A 27,130-nucleotide genomic window follows, 5' to 3' on the forward strand; every position below is an offset into this window, starting at 1 on the left:
CAGTTGCGCGTTAGCGCATCCTCTTGCTCGTATAGCGTTATGTAATAGTACGTCCTTGCATAGTTGCTCGTATAGCGTTATTAAAAAATTATAAAAATAATCTTTCAAAAAATTATCCAATTTTTTTTTAAATAAATATATATTGTTAAAATGCTAAAACCTAATTAATATGAGAAAACTCATAGAAATTTTATTTTAGTTCAAAAAAATATGAAACTACTTTCATATTTTTTAAAAAAAATCATGCTCTACCTTTTTTGTTCCGTCCCTAGAATTATTTAATCTTATATGGTCTCCTGGAATTTTAAACTGAGCCAAATATGAAACGAGTGATGCAAACCAAAGACAAATCCCTGCAAACCGCAGCATGAAGCACCATGGAACTTTCCATGCAAACGGCAAAAAGCATTTCCTCATAAGCAATGTTCGCTTGACTTATAAGTCGTGCTTTTTCAGTCAACGAACAGTATTTTTCTCTCACAACAAATCAATCAACAGTACTTTCAGTCATGGCTTATCATCCAAGCCAACAGGGCAATACCTTGCTTAACCATTGAGACATGTACAATAAATTACAAATAAAAATAATTCAAGCTCTGATTGCATATTGAGACATATATCATGTGCTTTTAACTTTATAATTATAATTTATAAAAAAAAATAATTTCAACTTAGCTTGAGGGCAGGGCGGAGGCAGGTATTTGGCAAGCCTTGGCTGTCGCCATACATAAACTTGTATAAAATACAAAATATATGTATTATATTTACCAGTAAATACATAAAATACATACGCCAATACAAAGCCAACTAGTATGACACTGTACTCTGTTGGTTGTGGCCTTCTGGACCTTCTGGTGATGCGCTTGTGGCCTGCTAGGCTCCCCTTCATGGGCCTCAATTAACAGAAGTCCAGAACGGAGGTAGCTAATGACGGACAAGATGGAATAGAGACCGACTCCACGACTGCTCGTCTGCTCCGTCATCCACCTCTTCGTATTCGAATCCGATCAGGGCGTAGAGTGTACAAAGGCAGCGCCGCGAAAACTCGACGCGTACGGGGTGGCCGGCGGACGGCAGCGCGACGACTCGAGCGGTGGCTGGCCGGCGAACGGCGGCGTGGCGTGAGCGTGACGACTTGACGCGGCCGGCGGACGCTGCAAGTGCAACGATGGCACCAAAGAAGAAGAGCAAATACGTGATGAAAGGTATTTTACATTGATCGAGGCTTAGGACTTGATCTTGCTGAAATTAAGATAAAATTTGAAAAGAAAAATAGAAGAATGCCATTGCCAAGGTCTGTTCCCAAATAAAGCTTTATTATGGGTATGTATTTGTTCCAACATCTTGAATAAAAATATACTCTCAAATTCAAGTACTTCCTATGACTCGATCTCTAGGTTGCTAATTCATGGTTTACCTATGTGTCTATGTTCTGCAGATCATCTCTAGGTTGGTCTAGTTAACATAGATGATAAATTGGTGGTCAATCATTTACGTAATCTTCTCGCAAAAAAAATAATCTATGTAATCTTCATTTAGTGAGGTATTTTAAGTGCCGATGTTTTACTTTTGGATTTCTGTTATATTTCTTAATCACACAGTAATAACATATTTAGATAAACATGCCGTAGTTCCTAGTTCTAGAAAGCTGTTGCGCGTTAGCGCATCCTCTTGCTCGTATAGCGTTATGTAATAGTGCGTTCTTGTATAGTTGATAGTTACATTATATATGTTTGACCTTTATAAACCCGCCACACCTGGAAAACATTCCTGCCTCCGCCATTTTGAGGGTAAAAAATGTATAGCAACTAATAGGATTAAGATCTGAAAAATCAAAATATAGACTTTTGGCATCTTCACAAGAAACGTAAGAACCACTATAGGTTAAACTAAGGTTTTAGATAACTGCATATTAAAAAAATAGAGGTGCCTTCCAAAGATCAACAAATTATGAATACAGATGAAAAAGCATATGGATTAGTAGATAAGTTTATCACAACTACATAGTCCTGTTCGGCTGATGGTTTATATGGCTAATGAACCGGCTGATGCTGTTTTGTTGTGAGACAAAAAAAATATTGTACTATGGTTGATAAGCAGTTCAAGCGAACAGGGTGAGTATCGATTATGCCAATTCTAGTACAAAATGAATAAAATGAAAAATGTTCAAACTAATATAAAGTAATTTTTAGATTAGTTATAGATAATGGTCCCGTTCGCGTCGCTGAAAAAACAAGCCGAAACACTGTTCCGGCTATTTTGTTGTGAGAGAAAAATACTGTTCCGGCTAAAAAAATAAGCTAAAAAACACGGATTATAAGATAAACGAACAGGGCCAATAACATCAATCAACATCTAAGGCTTCTGTCATCTAGGGTTATAGCCCGTGCTGAGCATGTGGGGGACTAGTAGTCAATTAAAAATAGGAAGATAAGATGGCAGTCCGACTTTGCCCTGCTTCGAAGTCAATGCAGTCTTAGATAGCGTTTGGTTGGGAGATAAGGTGGAGTGGGATGGTTCTGTCTCTGGTTTATGGGATGGAACGATTTCATTTTCTGTTTGATTGAGAAAGGATGGGACCAACAAGTTTTCTGTTTAGTTCAGAGACATCAAAAGTAGGATGGGCCACTGATAAGTAGGGCCCATCTGTCAGTTTTTTTTATTTTTATTCCTTCTCTTATCCCTCTCGTCCTCAACCGCAGACCAACACCACCAGGCTCGTGCGGCTCTGCACGGCCACACCACCTCCACCGCGTTCTGTTGCTCCACGTTAGCGAGCTTGGCCACGCACCACCCTACCGGCAAACCTGGCTGTGGGCTACCCGGCGCCTCCTCCTCTGCGGCGGCGGCGGCGGCAAGGCCGGCCCCAGAGCTCGCACGGGTCCACGCGGCTTGTCGGGGGCGGAGCTTGCCGGTGCCGGGCATGGCAGCGCCAGGGGTGGAGCTCGCCCCATGGCCGCACGCCAGGGCTGGGGCAGAGCTCGTGCTCCCATAGCCGCATGCCGCGCCGAGGCTCGTGGCGAATCTGCGCCCAGCTCTTCCCCTTCGTGTCCGACGACGAGCTCGCTTTCTTCATCAACTCCGGCGTACGGCGTGTCCTCTTCTTCATCAGGCTTCTCTTCTTCGTCTCCACGCTTGAGCTCCTCTTCGTTCTCATGGGCTCGCTCGTCCCATGGGGGATAACCCGTCCGCCAAATCTGAGGGGACGAGCTCGCCCCCAGATTCCATGGAATATCCTAGGTGGGATGTGCTTGACTCTGATTGTCCCCAAACCAAACACCTAAAATTTGGGTTCATCTCATCTCATCCTTGGAACCAAACACTACCTTAGAGACAAACTCTGAGCTCACAGTAGCAGGAGGAAGCAGCGAGGAAAGAACCGGTGCGTTGCCGAGGGACATTGCCTCCTCACCAATCCAATGATTCATATTCGCATCGCAATAGCTTCTCCACCAAGTACCTTTAGAGCAAGGCATGGGCATGGGCATGGGCATGGCTGACCACAATGCCATCAGTCTCACACTCACCTTAATTCATTAACAAATGGGCACAAGAGACTAGTCCAACCAAAGTGGCACCTCTATTTAACATGACCCCAAATGCTGTACCAATAGCCATCTCAAGTCAAATCCACTCGATCGCACTAGCTTACAATTACAGTCTCTTTCTTATACCACTCTGTCTTTTCGTCAAAGCAATGGTTCTTGAAGCGTCGTTTGCCGCTGCAGCCTCAGCATGGATCTTCCTGCTCGGGGGTGTCACGGGCCTGGTGTGTAAGATTGATCTCCACCAATGGGTCTGGGCCCTTGGATCCATGCCCTGATCGGAGGCATTCATCCGCTCCATGGTTGGTGGGCCCCCGTCGTATAGCGCCATAAAAAAGGGAGGTGGGGGCCGGGGCACAAGGCACGAGGTTAACCTGAGCCGTCAGACACCCCACCTACATCTCAAACCCTAACCCATCTAGAGAGGGGGCGCTGCCAGCGACGGGAAGCACCGCCACTGGCTTCACCCTGCTTCTACACCGCCGCCCTGCAACTGCGCTTCCACCATGTCACCGTCGCGCCTTCACCGAGTCACCACCGCATCTCCACCGTGCACCAGCGATGGCCAGCTCGTCTTCGTCGAAGGAGGTCGATGGCTTGCATCTCCGCACCCCTCTATCTGTCTCTCTCTCTATTTTCCCATTACTAGTATATGTTCTAGGGTTCACTATTTATCCCAAATGTCAGTTAAACCCGCTAGATCTACTGCTAGTCGATCTTAAGTTTTAACAATGGTATCAGTCGTCTGGTCTAGATGTAGATCTAGTCTTTGGGGTAGAAATCACGAAGAAAACAGAAGGAGGGGACTGGATTCGAATTGGATTGAAACCCCACCCAAAACCCTAACCCTAACCCTAGATGGATGGACGGACAAGGGGGAAGACCTACCCGGTTTCTCGCCGCCGTCGCCACCGCCGCACGTGGGAAGATGCACCCGTCGCTACCTCGCCGGCACGCAGGGACAAGCTGAGCCACGCTCGTCGCCGTGCGCGCGAGCCTCGGCCGAGGGTGCCACTACAAGCCCACTCGACAGTGGCACGCTCACCCTCGGGCGAACGCGTGTGCCGGCCTTCTCTTCTCCGGTAGCTCTTGGGTCACCGTCACTGCTACGCCGCGCACTGAGCATTGAGGAGAGGAGAGGGAGGGAGAAGCGAATGAGGCTAGGGTTTTTGGGAGAGCAATCGCGGCGCTATTTTATTCGAGCAAACCGCGCGGACAGCCGTTCAATCTCATTCGACGATCAACAAAGCTCGGACCGAAATCAGCCCATGCGAGTGAGCGGATTCTAGGCCCATGCCTAGGTTGTGGCCTGGGCGCGGGGGAGCAGGCGCGCACGCTGTTAAGTAGGCCATTGGGCCACGAGCACGGACGCGCAGTTTTCATGGGCCGTGGACTGTTCCACAAGGCCGGGCCAAATGAACAGTGAACTCCGAGTTTTATTTTATTATTTTCAGAAGCAAATTTCGATGATTTTTTACAGTTTAAATCTCTGTCAAAATTTGAACCAACCGGATAATTTTTTCCAGAGAGTAGATTAGTACAGTAAAATGCTTCAGAAAAGTAGATACATATTTTTCTCATGTGTTTCGCTACAATGTTAAAGTTTATTATCTTTCAATTAAATTTGAATCAACGAGAGAATTTAATTTGAAGAGCAGTTCTTTAGTCAGTAAATTATAATATTATTATTTTTCTGACTAACATTGATAATAGCAATATTATAACGTTTATTCATAAGTTTTTCCATGCATTAATTCTATTTCTGCCCAACAGTGATGTAGAATTAGTGTATAAGAAAGTTGTATATTTAATTTTGACTAACGTTAAATTAAAGCATGCAATTATTATGTCAATTTTCTCACTTTTTCTGACGGTGTTTTTCAGGATTCAACCCAATGGCTTTTATCTCACACATACCGCCTCTTAAAGGGGGCAACTATAGGGTATGGCGAGAGAAGTACCAACTAGCACTTGCGCTGTCTGAAAATAACGTAGCGCTTACCTCCCCGTGTCCTACTGAGCCAGTGGAACCGGTGGGGGAAGAAAATGAGTCTGATGCTGATTTCACTACTCGGCCACAAGATCATGTAGAAGTGCGGATGAAATATGATCTCGAACGTAAGAAATGGGACATTTCAAACTACAAGTGCTTGATGGTGCCTAAGTCCACTATTTTAGATGCGATAAGAGGGTCTATCCTAGATTGTGATAATGCCACTGAGTATCTTAAGAAGGTGGATAGTCAATTCACTGGCTCTTCAAAGGCTTATGTCAGTACTTTGATCAAGAAATTGTTCAATAAGAAATACACTGGCGGCAGTATCAGAGAGCACATACTGAAGATAAGCAACATGGCTTCAAAGCTGAAGCTAATGGATTTGGGGCTCAAGGATGAGTTTCTGATTTATTTGGTTTTTGCCTCCTTGCCTAAGGAATATAAACCTTTTGTTGTTAATTACAACATGCAGCCCAACAAATAGGATATAGAGAAGCTCATTGCAATATGTGTTCAAGAAGAGGAGAGGCTGAAAAGCTCACAAGGTGACTCTGCTAACCTTATGAAGGACAACAAGAAGAACTTTAATAAGAATGTCAAACCTCAAGGAAAAGCCCCTCAGAATGATCACCATTAGAAGAACAACAATGCTCAAGTTGAGAAGGATCGGTGTAAATGGTGCAAGAAGCATGGATATTACTAGAGGGACTGTCTAGACTTCCTGAAGAGCCTTCTAAAGAGAGGTGAGGATTTCATTACATTCATAGATGAATCCTTGTATTTAAGTTATGTAAAATCTACTTGGTGGATTGATTCAGGTGCAATTATTCATGTTGTAAATTCATTATAGGGATTCCGTACGAGGAGGACCCTGCAAAGAGGAGAAAGAAGAATTAAAGTAACAAATGAGTTAAAGCTGAAGTTGAAGCCATTGGAGATCTCTTTCTAGAATTAGATAATGGTTTTAGACTACAGCTTTCATATATTCTTTATGTACCCTCTTTGCGTAGAAACTTGATAAGTGTTTCAAGATTAGACGATGATGATTATGATTGCCATTTGGTAATGGTAAATGTAGAATTGTGTATAATAATAACTGTGTTGGTCTTGCCTTCCAACAAGACAAGCTTTATTTATTATCACTTTCTGAGAATGTGAATGCTGTGAGCACTGAGAATGAGAATTCTTCCTCGTATATGAATGCAAGTAATAAGCGAAAGAGAGTTCATGATACATCTTCCAAATTATGGCACTGTCGTTTAGGCCATATTTCGAGGGGGAGAATAGAGCGATTGATTAAGCAATCAATTCTTCCGCCTTTAGAATTTTCAGATTTAGAACAATGCATTGATTGCATAAAAGGAAAATACGTTAAGAAAATAAAGAAAGATATCAAATAAAGCGTAGGAATTTTAGAAATAATTCACATAGACATCTGTGGTCCTTTTCTTGTGAAGAGTGTGGATGGTTATGATTCATTTATAACATTCACAATGATTATTCTCGTTTTGGCTATATTTATCCAATTAAGGAAAGATCAAAAGCATTGGATAAATTTAAGATATTCAAGGCTAAAGTAGAAAATCAGCACGACTTAAAGATTAAGGTAGTAAGGTCTGACCATGGTAGAGAGTACTACGGTCGACACACCCCATATGGCCAAGTTCCTGGACCCATTGCAAGGTTCTTACAGGAAAATGCATATTTGCCTAGTATTCTATACCGGGCGAGCCTCAGCAGAATGGAGTATCTAAAAGATGCAACTGTACCTTAATGGATATGGTTAGAAGCATGATAAGTTACTCTACCATACTAATAAGTTTATGGATGGAGGCATTAGAAACCGCCATTCATATTCTTAATCGAGAGCTAAGCAAGTCGGTGCCCAAAACACCATATGAGTTGTGGACAGAAAAGGAACCCTCACTTAACTATTTACGTGTGTGGGGTTGTCTAGCTAAGGCAAAAGTATTTAACCCAAACATAGGGAAGCTAGACTCCAAGATAGTTGTCGATGTTTTACCACCGATAGCCTGCCACGGGGGTACCCGGGACAGTTGTTCGGGCTTCGGCGAATAGTGGAACTCGGCGGTTGCGCAAAGAGACTCATGATTTATACTGGTTTAGGCCCTTGACTTGGTCGAGTAATAACCTTACGTCCAGTTCAGCGTTAGCCTGTTTGCGTCGTATTGCTTTGAGTATTGGGTGTGTTCCGTTCTCTTTACAAGGGATATCCTCACCAGCCCTTTATAGTCCAGGTGCTGAGAGGAGTTGTTTATGTTCTACTCGGATACAAGGTCAGAGTCCTAAGCTATGCTTTGGGCGCCTTTCCTTGTATAGTCCGAATTGAAGTTTTGGTCTTGCACGTTGCTTTGCTCCGTGTTCTTCTTGGCGATTGGGCTGTGGGCCTTGTTACTAAGGCCCACTTCCCTATAGTATGGTCTATGGGGGGCCCGTAGGGTTCCCCATTGACAAGCCCCCGAGCATTTCATGATTGAGCTTCAAGGGCCGAGTTGTTGTAGACTCGATCTGGGTTCTTCTTGAAGTGAAATCTTGAGATGGTCTTCTTTGATTCTTCTTCTGACTGATATGCACTTTTGCTGAAAAAAGTGCACTCAGTGAGTGCAGCCCCCGAGCCTCAGCTATTTGGTACAAAAAATTGCACTCATTGAGTGTAGCCCCCGAGCCTCTTGTTTTTTGGTACAAAAAGCTGGAGGGTCAAAAAATAAAAAATGTACTTTTCTGTGGTGGGTACTTGCAGCCCCCGAGCCTTCTCCGGGTTCTTTTCTTTCAAAAAGAAATCGAATGAAGGGTCTTGATGTGTTGTCATTTGTTGTAGTCTTGAGTTCTTGTATTCTTGGTCCTTCGTCTTTAAATCCAAGCCCCCCGGGCATAGTTGAAGCGAATGCCGAACCCCCGAGCTTAGTGTTTGACTAAGTCGTGATGTTCTTCTGAGTTGTTTTTATTCATCCAGGTCATTTTTAGACTTCTCTGGTTCTTGATGTACCTCTTCCAGGTTGTTTGCACTTCGTCCATGTTCTTTCTAAACTTGTATGTACCTCATCCGGGTTGTTTTCTGATCACTCCAGGTTCTTTTTGTCTTGATTTATGTTCCCAACTTGTCTGGGTTGTTTTTCTTCAATATGGGTTCTTTCTGATCTTGACTTGACCTCTGTCTCTCCTTGTTGGGGTTCTTTTCTGATCAATCTGGGTTCTTTCTAAGCTTGTCTTGGTTCTTGTCGTACCTCATCGGGGTTCTTTTTTTTTTATCAAACCAGGTTGTTTCTTGACTCATTTGAGTAAAGTAGCTCTCAGGAGCGTGTTTTTCCTGATCTCATGGTACAGATGTAGCTTTCCTTCTTTGTTGGTTGTGGTTCCACCTTGAGTAGGAAATTCTTTCTTCAATTCTTTCCTCATTCGTAGATATGCTGCTGTGTGAGGTTGAGCAGCCGCCGGGCTTTTGTATACTTGATAACTTTCGCGTTGGCAGTTAGAAGAGTTCTTGTGATGTGGCTTCCATGCTTGCCCTATCTGCCTGCGAAGGGTTGCAACCTCGAATTCCACTGGGTTTTTTGTTGCCACTCTAGAATGATCTCCTTTGCTTTCTTTGTTGAATTTATTAGATCTTGTACTCTGTTGTAATCCCAATATCTTCTTGATCAGAGGAATAAAAGATTATATTGTCTGAGTTGTTGTCCGACTTGTTTGGAGATGTGTCCGAGCTCTTTTTGTTTTCAGTTGCCTCTGTGTAAACATACCCGACTTGTAGTATATTATTTTCTCAATAACTTTCTTGTGAACGGATTGATAGCCGTTGTGGTGTGAACGGACCGTTGCTCTTCTCTGGTGCGTACTTTGCTATAAAAAATTCCCCATCCTTGTGGCTTTTTCGTGCTTTGCCATAGCTTGTTTCCTCTTGGTGATGTAGTAGAGTTGACGGAGTTGATTATACTTTTCTTGGGGTAATCAACCGATTTGTACTATAGATCTGCGTCATTCTTGGGGCGGGGTAGTTCTGAGGATAAGCTCCTGAGTTGTACTTGTTACTTGTGTCTGCTTTTGGGGCGAAGTGGTCGACCATACTGCTTTTGGAGTAAATGGCCGAGTTGTTTTTTGCTGATTGTTCCGCTCTTGGGGTGAAGTAGTCGCTTGACTGAGTTGTAGAGTTGATTGCGCTTGTTCTTTGTGTGGAGTGCTTGATTATACTGCTCTTGGGGTTGGCGACCAGGTTGTTGGAGTACTTGTGCCGCTCCTTTGGCGAAGTAGTCGATCGTATCGCTCTTGGGGTAGGTGACTGGGTTGTTGGAGTGCTTGTGCCGCTCCTTGGCTGAAGTAGTCATTCATACCGCTCTTGGGGTAGGTGACCGAGTTGTTGGAGTGTTTGTGCCCCTCCTTGGGCAAAGTAGTTGATCGTACCACTCTTGGGGTAGGCGACCGAGTTGTTGTAGTGCTTGTGCCACTCCTTTGGCAAAGTAGTCGATCATACCGCTCTTGGGGTAGGTGACCGGGTTGTTGCAGTGCTTGTGCCGCTCCTTGGGCGAATTAGTCGATCGTACCACTCTTGGGGTAGGTGACCGGGTTGTTGCAGTGCTTGTGCCGCTCCTTGGGCAAAGTAGTCGATCGTACCACTCTTGGTGTAGGCGATCGAGTTGTTAGAGTGTTTGTGCCCCTCCTTGGGCGAAGTAGTCGATCGTACTGCTCTTGGTGTAGGCGACCGAGTTGTTGGAGTGTTTGTGCCCCTCCTTGGGCGAAGTAGTCGATCGTACCGCTCTTGGGGTAGGCGACCGAGTTCTTTTTGTAGATTGCGCCGCTTTTTGGGCGAAGTATGCCTGCTTGTTGGGCGAGGTAGTCGATCGTACCGCTCTTGGGGTAGGCGACCGAGTTGTTTTTGTAGATTGCGCCGCTTTTTGGGTGAAGTTGTCGATCATACCACTCTTGGGGTAGGTGATCGGGTTGTTGTAGTGCTTGTGCCGCTCCTTGGGCGAAGTAGTCGATCGTACTGCTCTTAGGGTAGGCGACCGAGTTGTTTTTGTAGATAGCGCCGCTTGTTGGGCGTAGTAAACGATCGTACCAGCTCTTGGGGTAAGCGATCGGACCCGTATAGGACAACCGTTTCTGGGTTAGCTGTTTGCAGGGTAAGTAAGCAATCGTACCAACTCTTGGGGTAAGCGATTGCACCCGTTTAGCAACAACCATTTCTGGGTTGAGCTGTTGCAGGGCTGCCCCTTTTTCCCCAACCTGATTACGGGTTGGTTCTGTCCGTTGGACAGGGCTGTCAGTCGTACCATCTCTTTTTATGGTAGAGTGACAAGATTGCCCGTGTAGCGCAACCGTTTTCGGGTTGGCTGTTAACAGGGAAGCCCCTTTTTCCCCAACCTGATTATGGGTTGGTTCTGTCCGTTGGACAGGGCTTATATATTTGAAGTCGTTCTTCTTGAAGAATTTCTGCTTTATTTCTCTTGAAGCTTGAGTACAATATGTTGTACTAATTGTATAATCTTTTGAGTTGGCTGATATGCCAAGTATTCTTCACTGGTATTTCATCTGGAGTCATCAACTCGTATGTGCCGGGTCCTGTTGCGTTTTTCACGATGAAGGGTCCTTCTCATGGACTGAGTAGTTTGTGTCGTCCATCTTTCTTCTGGATTAGTTGTAATACTTAGTCCCCTAGCTTTAGTGATCGGGGTTGAGTACTTTTGTCATAATGTCTTCATAACCCTTGCTGATATCTTGCATTTTGGATTATTGCACTGTCTCTTATTTCTTCTATTGAGTCAATTTCTAACCGTCTTGTTTCTTCGGCTTCGCCTTCTTCGTATTGTTCTATTCTTGGAGATAGCCATATCAAGTCAGCTAGTAGTACTGCTTCTGATCCGTAGACCAGAAAGAAAGGTGAGTAGCCAGTGGCTCTGCTGATATGGGTTCTTAAACCCCATACTACTTTTGGTAGTTCGTCGATCCATTTTCCACCATACTCTTTCAAATCTTCATATAATCTTGGTTTTAAGCCTTGTAATATGAGTCTATTTGCTCTTTCGACTTGTCCATTGGCCTGTGGGTGTGTTACTGATACAAAGTCGATTTTTATCCCACAATCTTTTGCCCAGTATTGAAATTCTCTTGCTGTAAATGGTGAACCAAGATCCGTGATTATTCTGTTGGGCATGCCGAACCTATGCATGATGTCTTGTATGAATTCCACTGCCTTTTCTGCACTGTATTTGACCAAAGGTTTATATTCAATCCACTTTGTAAATTTGTCGATTGCCACAAATATGTATTTGAAGCCTCCTTTTGCTTTTTGAGTGGTCCTACTTGATCTAGCCCCTAGCATGAGAACGGCCAAGCTGGTGGTATGCATATCAAATTATGAGCGGGCACATGTGATTGTCTGGCAAATATTTGGCAATTCTTGCATGTTTTGACGAGTTCTTCTACATCTTTGAGTGCTGTTGGCCAATAGAACCCAGTTCTGAATGCTTTGCCGACCAGTGTCCTAGAGGCTGCATGATTTCCACAACATTCTGAGTGGATTTCATCCAAGATTTCCTTTCCTTTATCTGTTGGAACACATTTAAGCAGTACTCCAGATGATGCTGCTCTTTTGTAAAGTTTGTCTCCCACCAGAACGTAGTTTTTGCCTCTTCGTATAACCCGGGTTGCTTCTGCTTTGTCTTCGGGTAGTTTCTTTTCTTTGATAAAATCAATGTATGTTTGTCTCCAATCATTTTGTATGACCATGATCTGTCTTGATTGGTCTGGTTCTTCTGCTTGATCTATTTCCATTGGATCTGTTGTCTCCTTCTCCTTTTATGTGTTCCCTGGTTGTTTGATAGATGGGGCTATGTGTTCTTCTACAAATATACTAGGTGGTACTTTTGCTCTATCTGATCCCAGTTTGGCTAGCACATTTGCTGCAACGTTGGAATCCCTTAGTACATGATGGATTTCTAGCCCTTGGAAATTTTTCTCCAATTTTCTGACTTCTGCACAGTATGCATCCATATTGTCTTTTGTACAATCCCAATCCTTGTTGACTTGATTGATTACTATAGCTGAATCACCGTAGATAAGTAGCCTTTTGATCCCAAGTGAGCTTGCAACTCTTAGACCATGTATTAATGCTTCATATTCTGCTTCATTGTTAGTTGCCTGCCAAAGTATTTGTAGCACATACTTTAACTATCTCCCTTCTGGTGATATGAATAGTACTCCTGCTTCGGCTCCTCCTAACTTTAGGGAACCGTCAAAATACATTTTCCAATGATCAAGTATTGGTTCGGGTTCTTTTTGACTGATTTCTGTCCATTCAGCAATGAAGTCGGATAATGCTTGAGATTTGATTGCTGTTCTTGGTTTGAAGTCTAGGTTGAGAGCACCGAGTTCTACTGCCCATTTTGATATCCGACATGTCTTGAAGTGGAAAATTGGTTACCACTGTAATCTTGTGTTCATGGAAATAATGTCTCAGCCTTCTTGATGATATCAATACTGTATAAAGTAGTTTTTGCACATGTGGGTATCTCACTTTTGATTCTGTTAGTACTTCGCTTATGTAATAGACTGGTCTCTGCACTTTGTAAGCGTGTCCGAGTTCTTCTCTCTCAACCACAATTGCTGTGCTGACAACGCTCTTGGTTGCTATAATGTATAGCATCATGTCCTCTTTGCCTTTTGGTGGTGTCATTACTGGTGATGATGCCAGGTATTCTTTTAACTTTTGGAATGCTTCTTCTGCCTCTTCTGTCCATTCAAAATTTTCTGCCTTTTTCAATAATTTGAAAAAAGGTAGCCCTTTTTCTCCTAGTCGGGAGATGAATCTGTTTAGTGCTGCCATGCATCCTATAAGCTTCTGTATGTCTTTAACTTTCTTTGGAGGTTTCATATCCATGATGGCTTTAACCTGCTTTGTACTTGCTTCAATTCCTCGGTTGCTGACTAGAAATTCGAGTAGTTGTCCTGATGGGACCCCAAAAACACACTTTGTGGGGTTTAGCTTCCACTGCCATGCTTTTAGATTCTTGAAAGTCTCCACTAGGTCTTCTATCAATGATCGGGTTCTTTTGTCTTGATTACTACATCGTCAATGTATGCTTCTGCGTTCCTTCCGACTTGATTTCCCAAACAAGTTTGAATTGCTCTTTGATATGTTGCTCCTGCATTCTTTAGCCCAAAAGGCATTGATTTGTAGCAATATGCCCCAAATGGTGTAATGAACGATGTCTTGCTTTGGTCTTCTTCTCTTAGAGATATTTGATGATAGCCTGAACAGCAATCCAGAAAGGATAATAGAGCTAATCCTGCTGTTGAGTCGATGATTTGATCAATCCTTGGTGGAACATATGGATCTTTTGAGCAATGTTTGTTGAGGTCTGTGTAGTCAATGCACATGCGCCATTCTTTTGAATTCTTCTTCTCAACTAGTATTGGGTTGGCAAGCCAATTTGGGTTGATTATTTCTATGATGAATCCCACTGCCATGAGCTTGGTGATCTCTTTTTTGACTGCTGCTTTTCTGTCTGGAGCGAATCTTCGTAGTTACTGCTTAACGGATTTGGACTCTTTGTTCACATCAATTATGTGCTCAGCCAACTTTCTTGGGACCCCTGGCATGTCGGCCGGCTTCCAAGCGAAGATATCTTTGTTGTCCCAAAGAAAGTTGGTGAGCGCGAGTTCCTATTTGGGATCGAGATTTGCACTGATGATTGCCGTCTTCTCTGGGTCACCAGTCAATAAGTCAATAGTCTTGGTAGCGGCTTCTTTTGGTGGTGCAAAGTTGCTTGGCTTCTTAGCCGGTATCTGAATCTCATCCGGGTTCATTTCTTTGGCTAGTATTGCAATCTCCTTTCCTTCCTTTATGTCTTGTAATCTTTCGGATATTTGTACTGCTTGTACGTCGCAATCATGTGCTTTCTTTAGATCTCCTTTCAATGATAATACGCCCTTTGTTGTTGGCATCTTGAGTAGTAGGTATGGATAGTGTGGCACTGCCATGTATTTTGTTAAAGCTGGTCTCCCAAGTATTGCGTGGTAGCATGATTCAAAGTCTGCAACTTCGAATTTGATGAATTCAGTCCGGTATTTATCTGATGTGCCAAAGGTGACTAGTAGGGTTATCTGTCCGAGTGGCATAGCTGCTCTGCCGGGTACTATTCCATAGAATGGTGTGCTTGTTGGTGTCATTAGTCCTTCACAATCCAGATTCATCCTTCTGAGAGTATCTGCGAAAATTATGTTGAGCTCGGCTCCTCCATCAATGAGTACTTTAGTTACTGCCACTCCTGTGATAGTTGGACCCAGTACCAGCGGGTAGCATCCTGCATTTGCTGCACTGGTCCATTGGTCTTCTCTTGTGAAGTGGATGGGGTACTCTAACCAATCTAGATATCTTGGGGTGGCTGGTTCAGCTGCCATGATGGCTCTGTGAGCTAGTTTTTCTTGCCTTTTGCTTCATGTGTTAGAAACACCTAAAAATATAACTGCTAATTGGCGTTTGGGTTCTTGATAATCTCCTTCAGCTATCTTTTCCTCTTTCTTGGATTCTTCTTGTTTTTGCTCCGAGTTGTTTTGATTCCTGTTTTCTCTCTTCATGAATTGCCGCTGAAAAGTGTTGCATTCAACTAACTTGTGTCTGGTTCCTGGGTGTATGTGACAGGGCATGTTCTCTATGTTTTCCGGTGCTCTTCCTCGGTAGTTGTTGCTCTGATAGTTGCTATTACTGTTGTACCCGCTGTTGTTACTATTGTTGTTATTGTTGTAGTTGCCATTGTAATTGCCACCGTTGCTGTTGTTATTATATCTTCTCTTGTTGTCTGTGGTTGCCACCATGTTGTCTTGCCTTGGCCTTTGGTCTTGCTGTCTATAATCAGGTCTCCTATTTTCTGGGTTGTCCCTAGCAAACCGATGTCGGGTTCTTTCTTCTGATGAAATTAGCTTTTCAACAACCCTCTTGAAATCTTTATTTATTCTTGGGTTCTCATTGAAATAGTCTTTGTATTGCCAGTTTGCTGAGATTCCTTCCGCAAAGGCTTCTATCACTTCTCTATCAGTAATGTCGTGGACTTGAGCCCTGAATTCTCTGAATCTTCTATAGTATTCCCTTAGACTTTCTCCTCTCCTTTGCCTTACTCCTTTCAACTCGGCTGCGGTCATTGGATGGGTAATAATGCCTACAAAGTTGTTGCAGAAAGCTTCTTGCAAGTCTTCCCAATATCTAATTGATCTTGGTCTCAATTTGTCAAACCATTATAGTGGCATTGCTTCGAGGGCCATTGGAAAAAATAGAGCCTTGACATCGTCATCTCCTCTGGCTAACTCAATAGATTGGGAATAAACTCTTAGCCATTGTCTTGGTTCTACTTTGTCATCGTACTTGGAATGATTTGCTGGTTTAAATTTGTGTGGTAGTTTCAATGTTTGTAGTCTTCCTACGAAACAAGGGAATCTGTCGTATGGTTCCGTTCTTCCATAGTCTAGCAATCTTGCCCTTCTGTAATAAGACCTGTCTTATTTAAACTCGGATTCTCCGTAGTCATCTTCTTTGTCAAATCTTCTTAATATTTCTTGGTAGCGTTAGCTCAATTCTGGTTTGCCTCTTTCTTGTTGCTTTGAGTAATGTTCCTGCCTTCCATTAGCATCAGCACTTTCTGTTTGTCCTAGCCTTTGAAAATTTGATTTTTTGGGTGGTTGCTCTCCTTGTGGCTCTTGTGGAACTTCTTCGCCGGGTTGTTCTTTTGATCCCCCGACTTCTTTCTTCTGATCTTCCTTTGTTCTTCCATTGTTCGTGAGGGTGTACAACTCCTTTGTTAATTCTTCAATTATTTCCCTTTTTGTACTTTTTGCGGCTTCTCTTTCCGCCTTCTTTCTGTTGTATTCCGTTAGTTCTGCCTTGTACTTATTCTAGATTTCCTTCCTTTGTTTAGTCATGTTCCTTCTTCCAGCCTTCAATTTATTCTTCTTTAGTCTTGCTAGCCTTTGCTCATCATTTTTGTTGCTGTTGCTTTTCTCATCCGGCGAGATGTTGCCTTCTGATTTGTCTGAAGATTTTATATCCGGTATCTGTGATGGTTCCAAAGGTTGTTCTAACTGCTCCATCTTGTATATAGTGTACCTCTTCCGAGCTCTTCTTGTATGGTACTTCATCCTTCGTTTGGTTGAGCTGTCGGCAGTTTCTGAGCTGGATCCGAGTTCTTTTCCCTCTTGATAAGGTAGTTCTTCAGTGTACATGCTAGTCTGGGCTCTGTTTGAGGTGAAAGAACCCGGCCAATGCACCACATAGTCTTGTGGGGTAACTGTCATGATCATCCCTTCTTGTGCTCCCTCTAGGAGTATTTTTCTTGCTGAGTTCATCTTGTCTTGGGTAAAATGTTGGTAGATTGATGCCGTGTTGTATAGTCCGTACATTCCCAATTCTTTTTGGAGTTGTACGGGTTGTATTCCTTCACGATCATTGTTGTGTCTTCGAGTCCAATTAGGTGTGGCTCCTTTGTTTTGAAAATTGCATCCGAATTGGGGTTGTGCTCCATCTCCTTATCCGAGTTGGGGTCATGCTCCATCTTCTTGTCCGAGTCAGAATTGTGCTCCATCTTCTTGTCTGAGTCAGAATTGCGCTTCATCTCCTTGTCCGAGTCGGAGTCGTATTCCATCTCCTTCTCAGAATCAGTTTCGTATTCGCTTTCTTCTCCTTTCCGAGTTGGATTCGAAGTCAAAAGTTTCATCATTTTTTCGGTGAGTTCTTGCTCGACGGGATTGTTCTTGTCATCGAATTCTTTTTCTTCTCGGAGATGGGTACGCAGCTTGCCGTCGCTGCCTACCTCACAGATCTAGGATCCGAAGATGAAGGTTGTTCCCGAATAAGTCATCTTGAGGTCGAGGTCTGCCGAGCTCTCGAGAAAAAAATTCATCGAAAGCCCCTACCTGACGCGCCAGCTGTCGATGTTTTACCACAGATAGCCTGCCACGGGGGTACCCGAAACAATTGTTTGGGCTTCGGTGAATAGTGGAACTCGGCGGTTACGCAAAGAGACTCACGATTTATACTGGTTTAGGCCCTCGACTTGGTCGAGTAATAACCTTATGTCCAGTTCGGCGTTAGCCTGTTTGCGTCGTATTGCTTTGAGTATTGGGTGTGTTCCGTTCTCTTTACAAGGGATATCCTCACCAGCCCTTTATAGTCCAGGTGCTGAGAGGAGTTGTTTGTGTTCTACTCGGATACAAGGTCAGAGTTCTAAGCTATGCTTCGGGCGCCTTTCCTTGTATAGTCCGAATTGGAGTTTTGGTCTTGCACGTTGCTTTGCTCTGTGTTCTTCTTGGCGATTGGGCTATGGGCCTTGTTACCAAGGCCCACTTCCCTATAGTATGGTCTATGGGGGGCCCGTAGGGTTCCCCATCAACAACAGTCAGTTGCCATTTCATTGGCTATCCAAAAAAGTAAAAAGGTTACCGCTTCTATTGTCTAACAGACAAACGAAGTTTGTTGAAACAAGACATGCTATGTTCTTAGAAGATCATATGATCAGGGGGAGCATGGTAGTGTGAGAAATTAATTTTGAAGAGAAGCGGGTATACGTGCCCACTCTAATGGTTCAGGAACCATTCTTCATGCTACCTATTGTTGTTGTACCAACAGTGCAAGACACTTTAGTAACAGCACATGTTGTTAGTTCTCCTGTGGCAACAATGAATGAACATGAGGAACCTGTCGTTCAGGATCCCATAGAACCCGTTGTCACACATGAGGAAGAGTTACAACAGCCTCATATAGAACAAGCGTCATCTAACGAGACCCCTAGAAGGTCTCAAAGAGTTAGGAGATCAGCCATTCCTAAAGATTACGAAGTTTATAAATGTGAGGAATTTTAAATGGCGGGTGATCCCACCTCATTTGAAGAAGCCATGAGAAGCGCTCACTCATCAAAGTGGCTTGAAGCCATGGAAGATGAAATGAAATCAATAAAAACCAACGGTGTTTGGGACTTAGAAACAATTCCTAAAGGAGCCAAGATAGTAGGTTGTAAATAGGTCTACAAAACTAAACATGACTCCAAAGGGAATATAGAAAGATTCAAAGAGTGACTTATGGCGAAAGGCTTCACACAAAGAGAAGATATATATTATAATAATACATTTTCTCCAGTCTCATATAAGGATTCTTTTAGAATCATAATGGTGCTTGTAGCACATTATGATTTAGAATTACATCAAGTGGATGTAAAGACAGCGTTCATAAATGGGGATCTGGAAGAAAATGTTGTAACACCCTCGGTGTTACACTGTAAATCATTTACTAAAACAAATCATGAGCATCATATTTATGTGTTAATGCATGTAATAAAGTATGTAGAACAATTTCTGTAACTCGAAACGATCAACCTGAATGCGAAACGAAAGTTAATTCAATAGTCCTGTTATATCACTTAAGGTTGAAAACCAATTTTTATTAAGCAAAAATGTTATGAAACATATATGTGATACTTAAAAAATATTTGAGGTACAAACTTTGTAGATGACAATGAAATACTTGCGGTCGAAAAATGATATTACTAGCTAATATTTCCACTAGCTTAGAAATCACAAATGGAAGTCAATTTTAGCTTAAACACTGCAATTTTCAAGTCTACCGACTGTTAGACACTGCTATGTTTAGCAATTTATCACGAGAGATTGGGTTAAGGAATAGTGAAGTATTATGGCTTGTTTTAGTAGCCTAATGGACCCCCAAAGGTGTAGCAAAGTAGGTTTGGGGATTGGAGCAACTGGTTAGAGGTTTCGAACGCTTTAAAAACATTGCACAGCGCGTTCTTGGCTGACTTCCCCATCTGTGCACGGTCACCGGGCCCGCTGCCCCAACATTGTGGCGTCGACGCATGCACACGCGCGTGTGGCCATGCACTGGCCAGCCGCTACTACCGTAGGCTACCTGCTCAGGTGCGCCAGCTAGCCGTCAACGCGAGCCACCGCTCCCTGCCCCCTGCGCTTAGCTGCTCGCCGTGCTATGACGCTGCCGCCACCGTCCCGTCATCATGCTGCACGCCTGCTCACTACACGCGTGCCTCGCTGCCATTGCACCACCATGTGCTCCTACACTGCATCGTTGCTGCCTTGTTGCTACGCATGTGGGTTCCCGCCTTGTGGCGCCGTCGGCCCACCATTAATGGCGCTACGACGCGCAGGCCAGAGCCAGCCATGGCCGCTTGCGCTCGTCACTTGCACCTGGCGTGTGTACCCCGGTTACGAAGCCCATGTCCTGCCAAAGAGCGCCAACCGCATCATTGCTCATCGCTGTTTCCACCGCTACGCCCTCCCCTGCTTCCTGCCACGGTCATGTCGTGACCCCGGTGAGCTAGAGCGCGGGAGCTTGCCTTAAATCTTGCATGCTTGTGTCACCACCTTGGCGTCCGTGTGCCAATTGTCCCCACCCCGCCTTGAATTGCGTCACGACGTGCTCCAATTTAGAGTTTTCCCTCTGTCGTGCCATTAAGACCGGGTTTGGCCGTGGCCGAGGGCAACCACTCACCGCACCATCCCACGCCCAGCCAACTGCGCCATGAGTTTCGCCTCCACCTCCACTACACCCTACATGCCTCACTTGCACCTCTACTGTCTCACCGGTGCTATTGATGCGGCTGCGCCATCGCGGAGCGCCGCCGCCTCCCACCGGTCGCACATGGCCAGCCCTGCTCAGGGTATCTCCGACCGAACCATCACCACAGCCGTGATCAAGGTAAGCTAGTGATGCTCTCGTGATAGCCAGTAGCTGCGCAATGATCTAGGGTGGCCGGTACAGTCGCGCCACCATCGCATGCGGCCACTCACCGTCGCTGTCACTCCTGCAAGCTCTGCCGCTATCATAGCTTCGACTTGTGTAGGCGCTAGGGCTGTAGGTGCAGATTGGCCCGCTATTTGGGCTGAGGCAGGTCTCGATTGTCTGGCGTGGTCGTCTAGTGCCGCGTCCACCGCGCTGGCGCGCGCAGGAGTGGTCAGGGACTTGTCCATGGTAAAGGCGATAGATTGCAGGGTCCTATCCGCATAGTCTCTCTCTTGGGAAATAGTGTTGTGGACTGCGGGTTGATTCGGTCTTAGCGCGGGGGCATTTTTGCGAAGTTGGCAGCGCGTGCGTGGGTCACCCGGTCATGGGCCACCTCATGGTGGGTCGCGTCCGCATGGGCCGCGCGGTGGTGGGCCACGAAGTGGAATTCATTTTTCCTTTTCTTAACGAATTAGAATAGCTTTATATTTTAATTTCTGAGCTGAACTTTGAAAATTAATATCAATTCGCATAGATGTCCAAAAATTGTGAAATAAATTTTATTTAGTTTCTAAAAATATTGTCTATCTCATGGCATAGTTAGTTTATGCATGTCTGAGTTGTTACTGAGGCCTATTAAATCAATTGCGAGTGTTTAGTATTATTTAGGTTAATATTTGTAGGATTTTTGTGGCAAATTGGTAACAGTTTTGTGCATGTAATTTTTACAGTAGGTTCATTGTATTGTTATGTGCTCACTGTAATTTTTATAGGCTTCGAATAGGTTGATAAATAGGGTAGCTAAGTACTCCTTGTTTTAGTACATATGAAATCGTAAATAAAGTAAGAAATGCATTTTTGGTTGCTAAGATAATACTTGAATGTTTCATACATGTTTAGTGGAAAGGATGGGTAGCTTAGCATCTTAGTCATTAGAGTTAGCTTAATAGCTTGGTAGATGTATTATTATTTTAAGAGTTGTTGTTGCTAAAATACTAAGTGTTGCATGATTATTGGATGCATGTAGAGAACGCGTTGGTGGAGTTCATGACCGCTGGAGAGCAGGAATATGAGGAGGTGATTGAGGAGTACAAGGAGGAGGTCTTCGTATAGGAGGAAGCCTCGGAGCCACCGATGACTAACATAGCTGACCACCCACCTACCCAAGGCATGCCTCGATGCATAACCCTTATTTTAAGTAATCACTGAAAATATATATATGATGTGCATTTACGTTACATGATTTATATTGAAACTACATGCATAGATATACCTACCTATGAGTCCTACTAGCTTAGGTTGAGTAGCTATTATGCTTAGGTTTTTCGGTAGCGTGAGTAACCTACCGTTACTCACAATAGGTGATTATTATTATCACTCTCATGATCAAATGGTGAAAAGAAATGGAGACCGGACAGGGATATAGTATGGGTATTGGTGAATGTAAGAGGCTGTGTCCTGCGACCAATGGGGCATAGCTTGGTTACACTTTTTTCCCTGTCCGTGTCGGTTAAGGACCGGTCGTTGCATTAGATTCTAGTCAGGTCACGGACTTATTATCCTAAGCACATACTTGTTTATGGGAGTAGGGAAGGCTCGTTGCTCTCTTATTGTGGGTTCTGGCTCTTTCTGGACTGACTGATTGGAGGTAGGGATGGTGGAGGTCTAAGCACCATACTAAGTCCAGGACTCAGGTGTGTGGGCTTGGAGTCCAAGTTTGGACGGGGACCTAGACCCCTTGATGGGAGAGTGATTGGTTGGTCCTGCTTGTGCTTGGGGTACAAGCAGGGCGTATGTTTTAGGGTACCCAGCTGGGTATATTGATTCGTGAATCGTCGGGTAATCCGGTACGACTTGTCTACAATCTAGCACCGTAGTAAGAACTAGAAGATGAAATATGGTAAAATAGATCTGTTTGCTCAACTCTTGCTTGAAAGTAAAACAAGTGCTTACTTAAAATGGTTAGATAATGAATTAATCATGATTGTTAATAAGAAATGTACATAAGGATTCACTACTAGTATTGCTTTCCGCAAAAAGGAAAACCAACAACCCAAAAAGCTTATCATATCCTTTGGAGTCGAGAAATTATTCCCACTAGTCGGGTAAGTCTTACGAGTATATTGTGTACTTAGAGTTTATTTGACCCTGTTGCAGGTGCAGCTTGAATAGTAGTTGTTGTGTGGAGAATTCTTCTGATGGGCATAGACGGATCCTTGTATTCTACCGTTAGATGTTTATTGTATTTCCGCTGTTTAAATTCCGCACTTTGAAATTGGTACTGTAATAATGTATTTCTAAGAACTCTGGTTGTATGAAATGGACTAAGTATTGTAAACTCGTTCTCATTATTGGATCCTGGAGGAAAAACATGGATTATTTGAGTTCTCCCTTGGGGTGTGCTCGACGGAATCTATCCGATGTAGCTTGCTTTTGGGGTGCTTAGTGTCCGGTGGAAGGCGAGCGCCTCTGAAGGTGTGTTATTTCAGGTGGTTCTACCACAAATATTTACATGGCACAACCAAAAGGTTTTATTGTGGAAGAAAAAGAACATATGGGATGCCGCCTGAAGAAATCTATTTACGGATTAAAACAAGCTTCAAGACAGTGGTATTTGAAGTTTGATAGTATAATAAGAAAGTTTGGGTTTCAAGAAAATGTAGAGTACAATTACGTTATGCAAAGTTCAAGAATGAGAAATACATTTTTCTAGTCTTGTATATGGATGACATCTTGCTCGTTAGCAGTGATGTTAATCTACTACTAGAAACAAAGAAGTTCTTGTCCTCGAAGTTTGATATGAAGGATCTCGGTGAAGCTTTGTTCGTCCTAGTAATAGAGATTCACCGAGATAGAGAAAATGAGGTTTTAGAATTATCACAAAAGGCATACTTAGAAAAAGTTCTAAAGAAATACAGTATGCAAAATTATAAGTCTTCACCTGCTCCCATAGTCAAGGACGATAGATATGGGGAATTTCAATGTCCCAGGAACTAATATAAGATCGATCAAATGAAAGCGATTTCATATAGTTTAGCTATCGAAAGTTTACAGTATGCTCAACTGTGTACTTGCCCTGACTTAATATTTATTACCGGGTTACTTGGCAGATATCAGAGTAATCCAGAAATAGAACACTGGAAATTAGTAAAGATAGTTTTGCGTTACCTGCAAGGTACGAAGGGTCTTATGCTAACGTACAGAAGATCAAATTCCCTGTACAAAGAGGGGTATACAGATTCTAATTATGCGGGAGATGACAGAAAGTCCACGTCAGGATACATATTCACTCTCGCAGGAGGAGCTATATCATGGAAAAGCTCAAAGCAAACTGTCACTACATCGTCCATAATGTATGCCGAGTTTGTAGCATGTTATGAGGCCACAGGGCAGGTGAATTGGCTGAAGAAATTTATGCCTGGGTTAAAAGTGATAGACGACATACATAAACTACTCAAGTTATAATGCGATAATAATCCAGCAGTATGTTATGCTTACAATAATAAGTCAAGAGGTGCTGCCAAACATATTGACGTAAAGTATTATGTTATGAAAGACAAAGTCCAGGATCATATAATTAGTCTTGAACATATAAGAACAGAAAAGATACCCGTGGGTCCGCTTACAAAAGGCTTACCACTCATCGTGTTCAGAGAACACTTAGCCTGCATGGGTTTAAGGGAAAGCCTATGATTCCTAGATAATGAGGGCCTAGTTGATAATATGTTTCAAAACAGAGAGGTGCATTATAGTTGTTTAATCTAATGGCAACAGACCGTGACGATGAAGCACGCTCTATACACTGATCTGTGATAGAATGGGAATAAGATAAAGCAAGTAAGTTGAGTTTGTCATAAGGTGAGATCAAGGTGGAGAATGTTAGATTGATCTCCACTAATTGGCCCCGTCCAATTGGGCCTTTGGATCCGCACCCTGATCGGGGGCGCCCAATCGCTCCATGGTTGGTAGACCCCATCGCACAGCGCCATAAAAAGGGAGGTGGGGGCCAGGACACAAGGCACGAGATTCACCTGAGCCGTCAGATACCCCACCTACATCCCAAACCCTAACCGATCTAGAGAGGGGGCGTTGTTAGTGAAGGGAAGCACCGCCACCGGCTTCACCCCGCCTCTACACCGCCGCCCTGCGACTGCGCTTCCACCGCGTCACCATCACGTGTTCAATGAGTCACCACCGCACCTCCACCGCGCACCAGCGATGGTCAGCTCGTCTTCGTCGAAGGCGGCCGATGGTTTGCATCTCTGCACCCCTCTCTCTATCTCTCTCTGTTTTTCCATTACCGGTATATGTTCTAGGGTTCACTATTTATTCTAAATGTCAGTTAGACCCCGCTAGATCTACTGCTAGTCGATATTCGCTCTGTTCGCTTGGCTTATAAGTCGTGTTTTTTCAGTCAACGAACAGTATTTTTCTCTCACAACAAATCAACAACAGTATTTTCAGCCATGGTTTATCTGCCAAGCGAACAGGACACTTAAGTTTTAACATTGTGCTCCTGTGGCAGGCCGGGCGGCTGCTGCTGCACCAGCTATGGTGGCAGCCTCGGCGTCTGGAGCGTGCGCTGCGTGCACAGGGCATCCGCGGCACGTCGTACCTGTTCTTCGCCGGCGACCTCAAGGAATACGGCCGACTGGCCAAGGAGGCCTGGTCTAAGCCCCTGCCGCTGCGTTGCCACGACATCGCACAACGGGTCACGCCGTTTGTGTGGCAGCTTGTCCGGGAGCACGGGAAGAAGAGCATGTCGTGGTTTGGCCCCAGCCCCAAGGTGACCATCGTCGATCCTGAGCTGGCCAAGGACGTGCTGTCCAACAAGTTCGGCCACTTCGAGAAGCTCAACGCCCTGTTCGTTTGGGCTTGTTTGGCTTATAAGCTATGGCTAAAAGTACCGTTGGTGGTTTGGTGTAAGAGAAAAATACTATTCATTCATTGACTGATAAACCATGGCTTATTAGGCATGTACTATCAAAGCCACGAGGGTCAGCCACGATGCTGGGCGCTGTCCAAGATGCTGGGCGACAGCGTGGCCAGCCACGAGGGTGAGAAGTGGGTCAAACACAGAAGGATCCTCAATCCTGCTTTCCATCTAGAGAAGCTCAAGGTACACACAAAATTTCTGATACAGTGCTCTAATGCCATTTCCTTTTCTTGTATATATTATTGCATTGCGTCATGTAATTGATCCTTGGAATGAATTTGTTTACTGTGAAATGTGCAGCGCATGCTGCCAGCGTTTTCTGCGTTCTGCGAAGAGCTGGTAAGCAGATGGGCGAAGTCCCTCAGCTCGGACGGTTCGTGCGAGCTGGATGTGTGGCCTGAGCTGCAGAACCTCACTGGAGACGTCATTTCTCGCACCGCGTTCAGCAGCAGCTACCAAGGAGGAAGAAGGATTTTCCAGCTACATGCCGAGCAAGCTTCGCTTGTCATGACGAACATTAGGAAGATTATGATTCCTGGTTACATGTGAGTTAGTACTGCTTCAACTTCCTTGCTGTTTACTACTGATTAAACAGTTAACTGGGAACATTTTTTCCCCCTCAAACGTAGACTGATTATCGAACAATTTAGTTCTCCTGTATACTAAACAAAATAAAATGTTTACGGACCGGGTTTACCTTTGTCAGGTCCTTGCCTACCGCAAACAACAGAAAGATGCGCAGAAACAACAAAGAGGTGGAATCAATTCTGCGAGATATAATTGGGAAAAGAATTCAAGCAATGAAACAAGGCGAGAGCACCAAAGATGACTTGCTGGGTCTGTTGCTGGAGACAAACATGAGAGACACAGACGGGAATAATAGCGAACCTACCGGCATGGGGATGAGGATCGAAGATGTCATCGAGGAGTGCAAGGTATTCTATTTCGCAGGAATGGAGACCACATCGGTGCTGCTCACATGGACAATGGTTGTACTCAGCATGCACCCAGAGTGGCAGGACCGTGCAAGGGAGGAAGTCATTGGCCTGTTTCGCCAAAACAAGCCCGAGTATGAAGGCCTAAGCCGCCTCAAAACCGTGAGTACTTCTTCAGAGCACTTGTTCTTTTTCCTGCTGGTTGCTACCATGCAAAAGGATGAGTAAAATCGATCGCTATGCATATGGTGCAGGTGACCATGGTCCTTTACGAGGTTCTCCGGTTGTACCCGCCGGCCATTTCTTTCGTCCGGAAAACATACAAGGAGATGGAGATCGGCGGCATCACCTACCCCGCCGGCGTGATCTTGGAGGTGCCCGTGCTCTTCATCCACCATGACCCAGATATCTGGGGAAGCGACGTGCACGAGTTCAGGCCCAACAGATTCGCCGAGGGGATCTCCAAGGCCTCCAAGGACCCGGGCGCGTTCCTCCCGTTCGGCTGGGGGCCGCGCATCTGCATCGGCCAGAACTTCGCGCTGCTCGAGGCCAAGATGGCGCTGAGCATGATCCTTCGGAGATTTGAGTTTGCGCTCGCGCCGTCGTATACTCATGCGCCGCATACCGTGATAACGACGCATCCTATGCATGGTGCGCAGCTTAAGCTCAGAGCAATATGAGGCAGCCCGGCATGATGTTCATCATAGTGATCTTGTTAAATGTAGATGTAACATTAGAAATCAAATGGGCCTTTTGCGTGTTAATGTCGGATGTAAAAATCTTCACTTAGGGACTTTGTGCTTTTCATGTATCATTGGTGCTTTATTAGTTTTTGTTTCTTTATTACTCATTATAAACATGTGGATTTGTATCTTAGGCATATATGCATTGTTACTTGGTAAAATGTGTTCACCGTATTAAGGGTGTGTGTCCCCAACAGGCTCCTCAAACCGCTAGTGGACTTGTAAGTGA

General features: G+C 44.3%; 1 protein-coding gene across 1 annotated transcript; it reads left to right on the forward strand.

Moving 5' to 3' along the window:
• Window positions 1–3,697: 3,697 nt before the first annotated feature.
• Window positions 3,698–26,838, forward strand: LOC136452528 (cytochrome P450 CYP72A616-like). Its single transcript, XM_066453138.1, has 6 exons — window positions 3,698–3,771; window positions 24,788–25,154; window positions 25,290–25,406; window positions 25,524–25,768; window positions 25,930–26,320; window positions 26,413–26,838. Exons 1-6 carry the CDS (start codon window positions 3,698–3,700, stop codon window positions 26,836–26,838), a joined length of 1,620 nt encoding a protein of 539 aa, XP_066309235.1.
• The last annotated feature ends 292 nt before the right edge of the window (window positions 26,839–27,130 follow it).

Source organism: Miscanthus floridulus, chromosome 5, assembly GCF_019320115.1.
Source record: "Miscanthus floridulus cultivar M001 chromosome 5, ASM1932011v1, whole genome shotgun sequence".
Lineage (NCBI taxonomy): Eukaryota > Viridiplantae > Streptophyta > Magnoliopsida > Poales > Poaceae > Miscanthus > Miscanthus floridulus.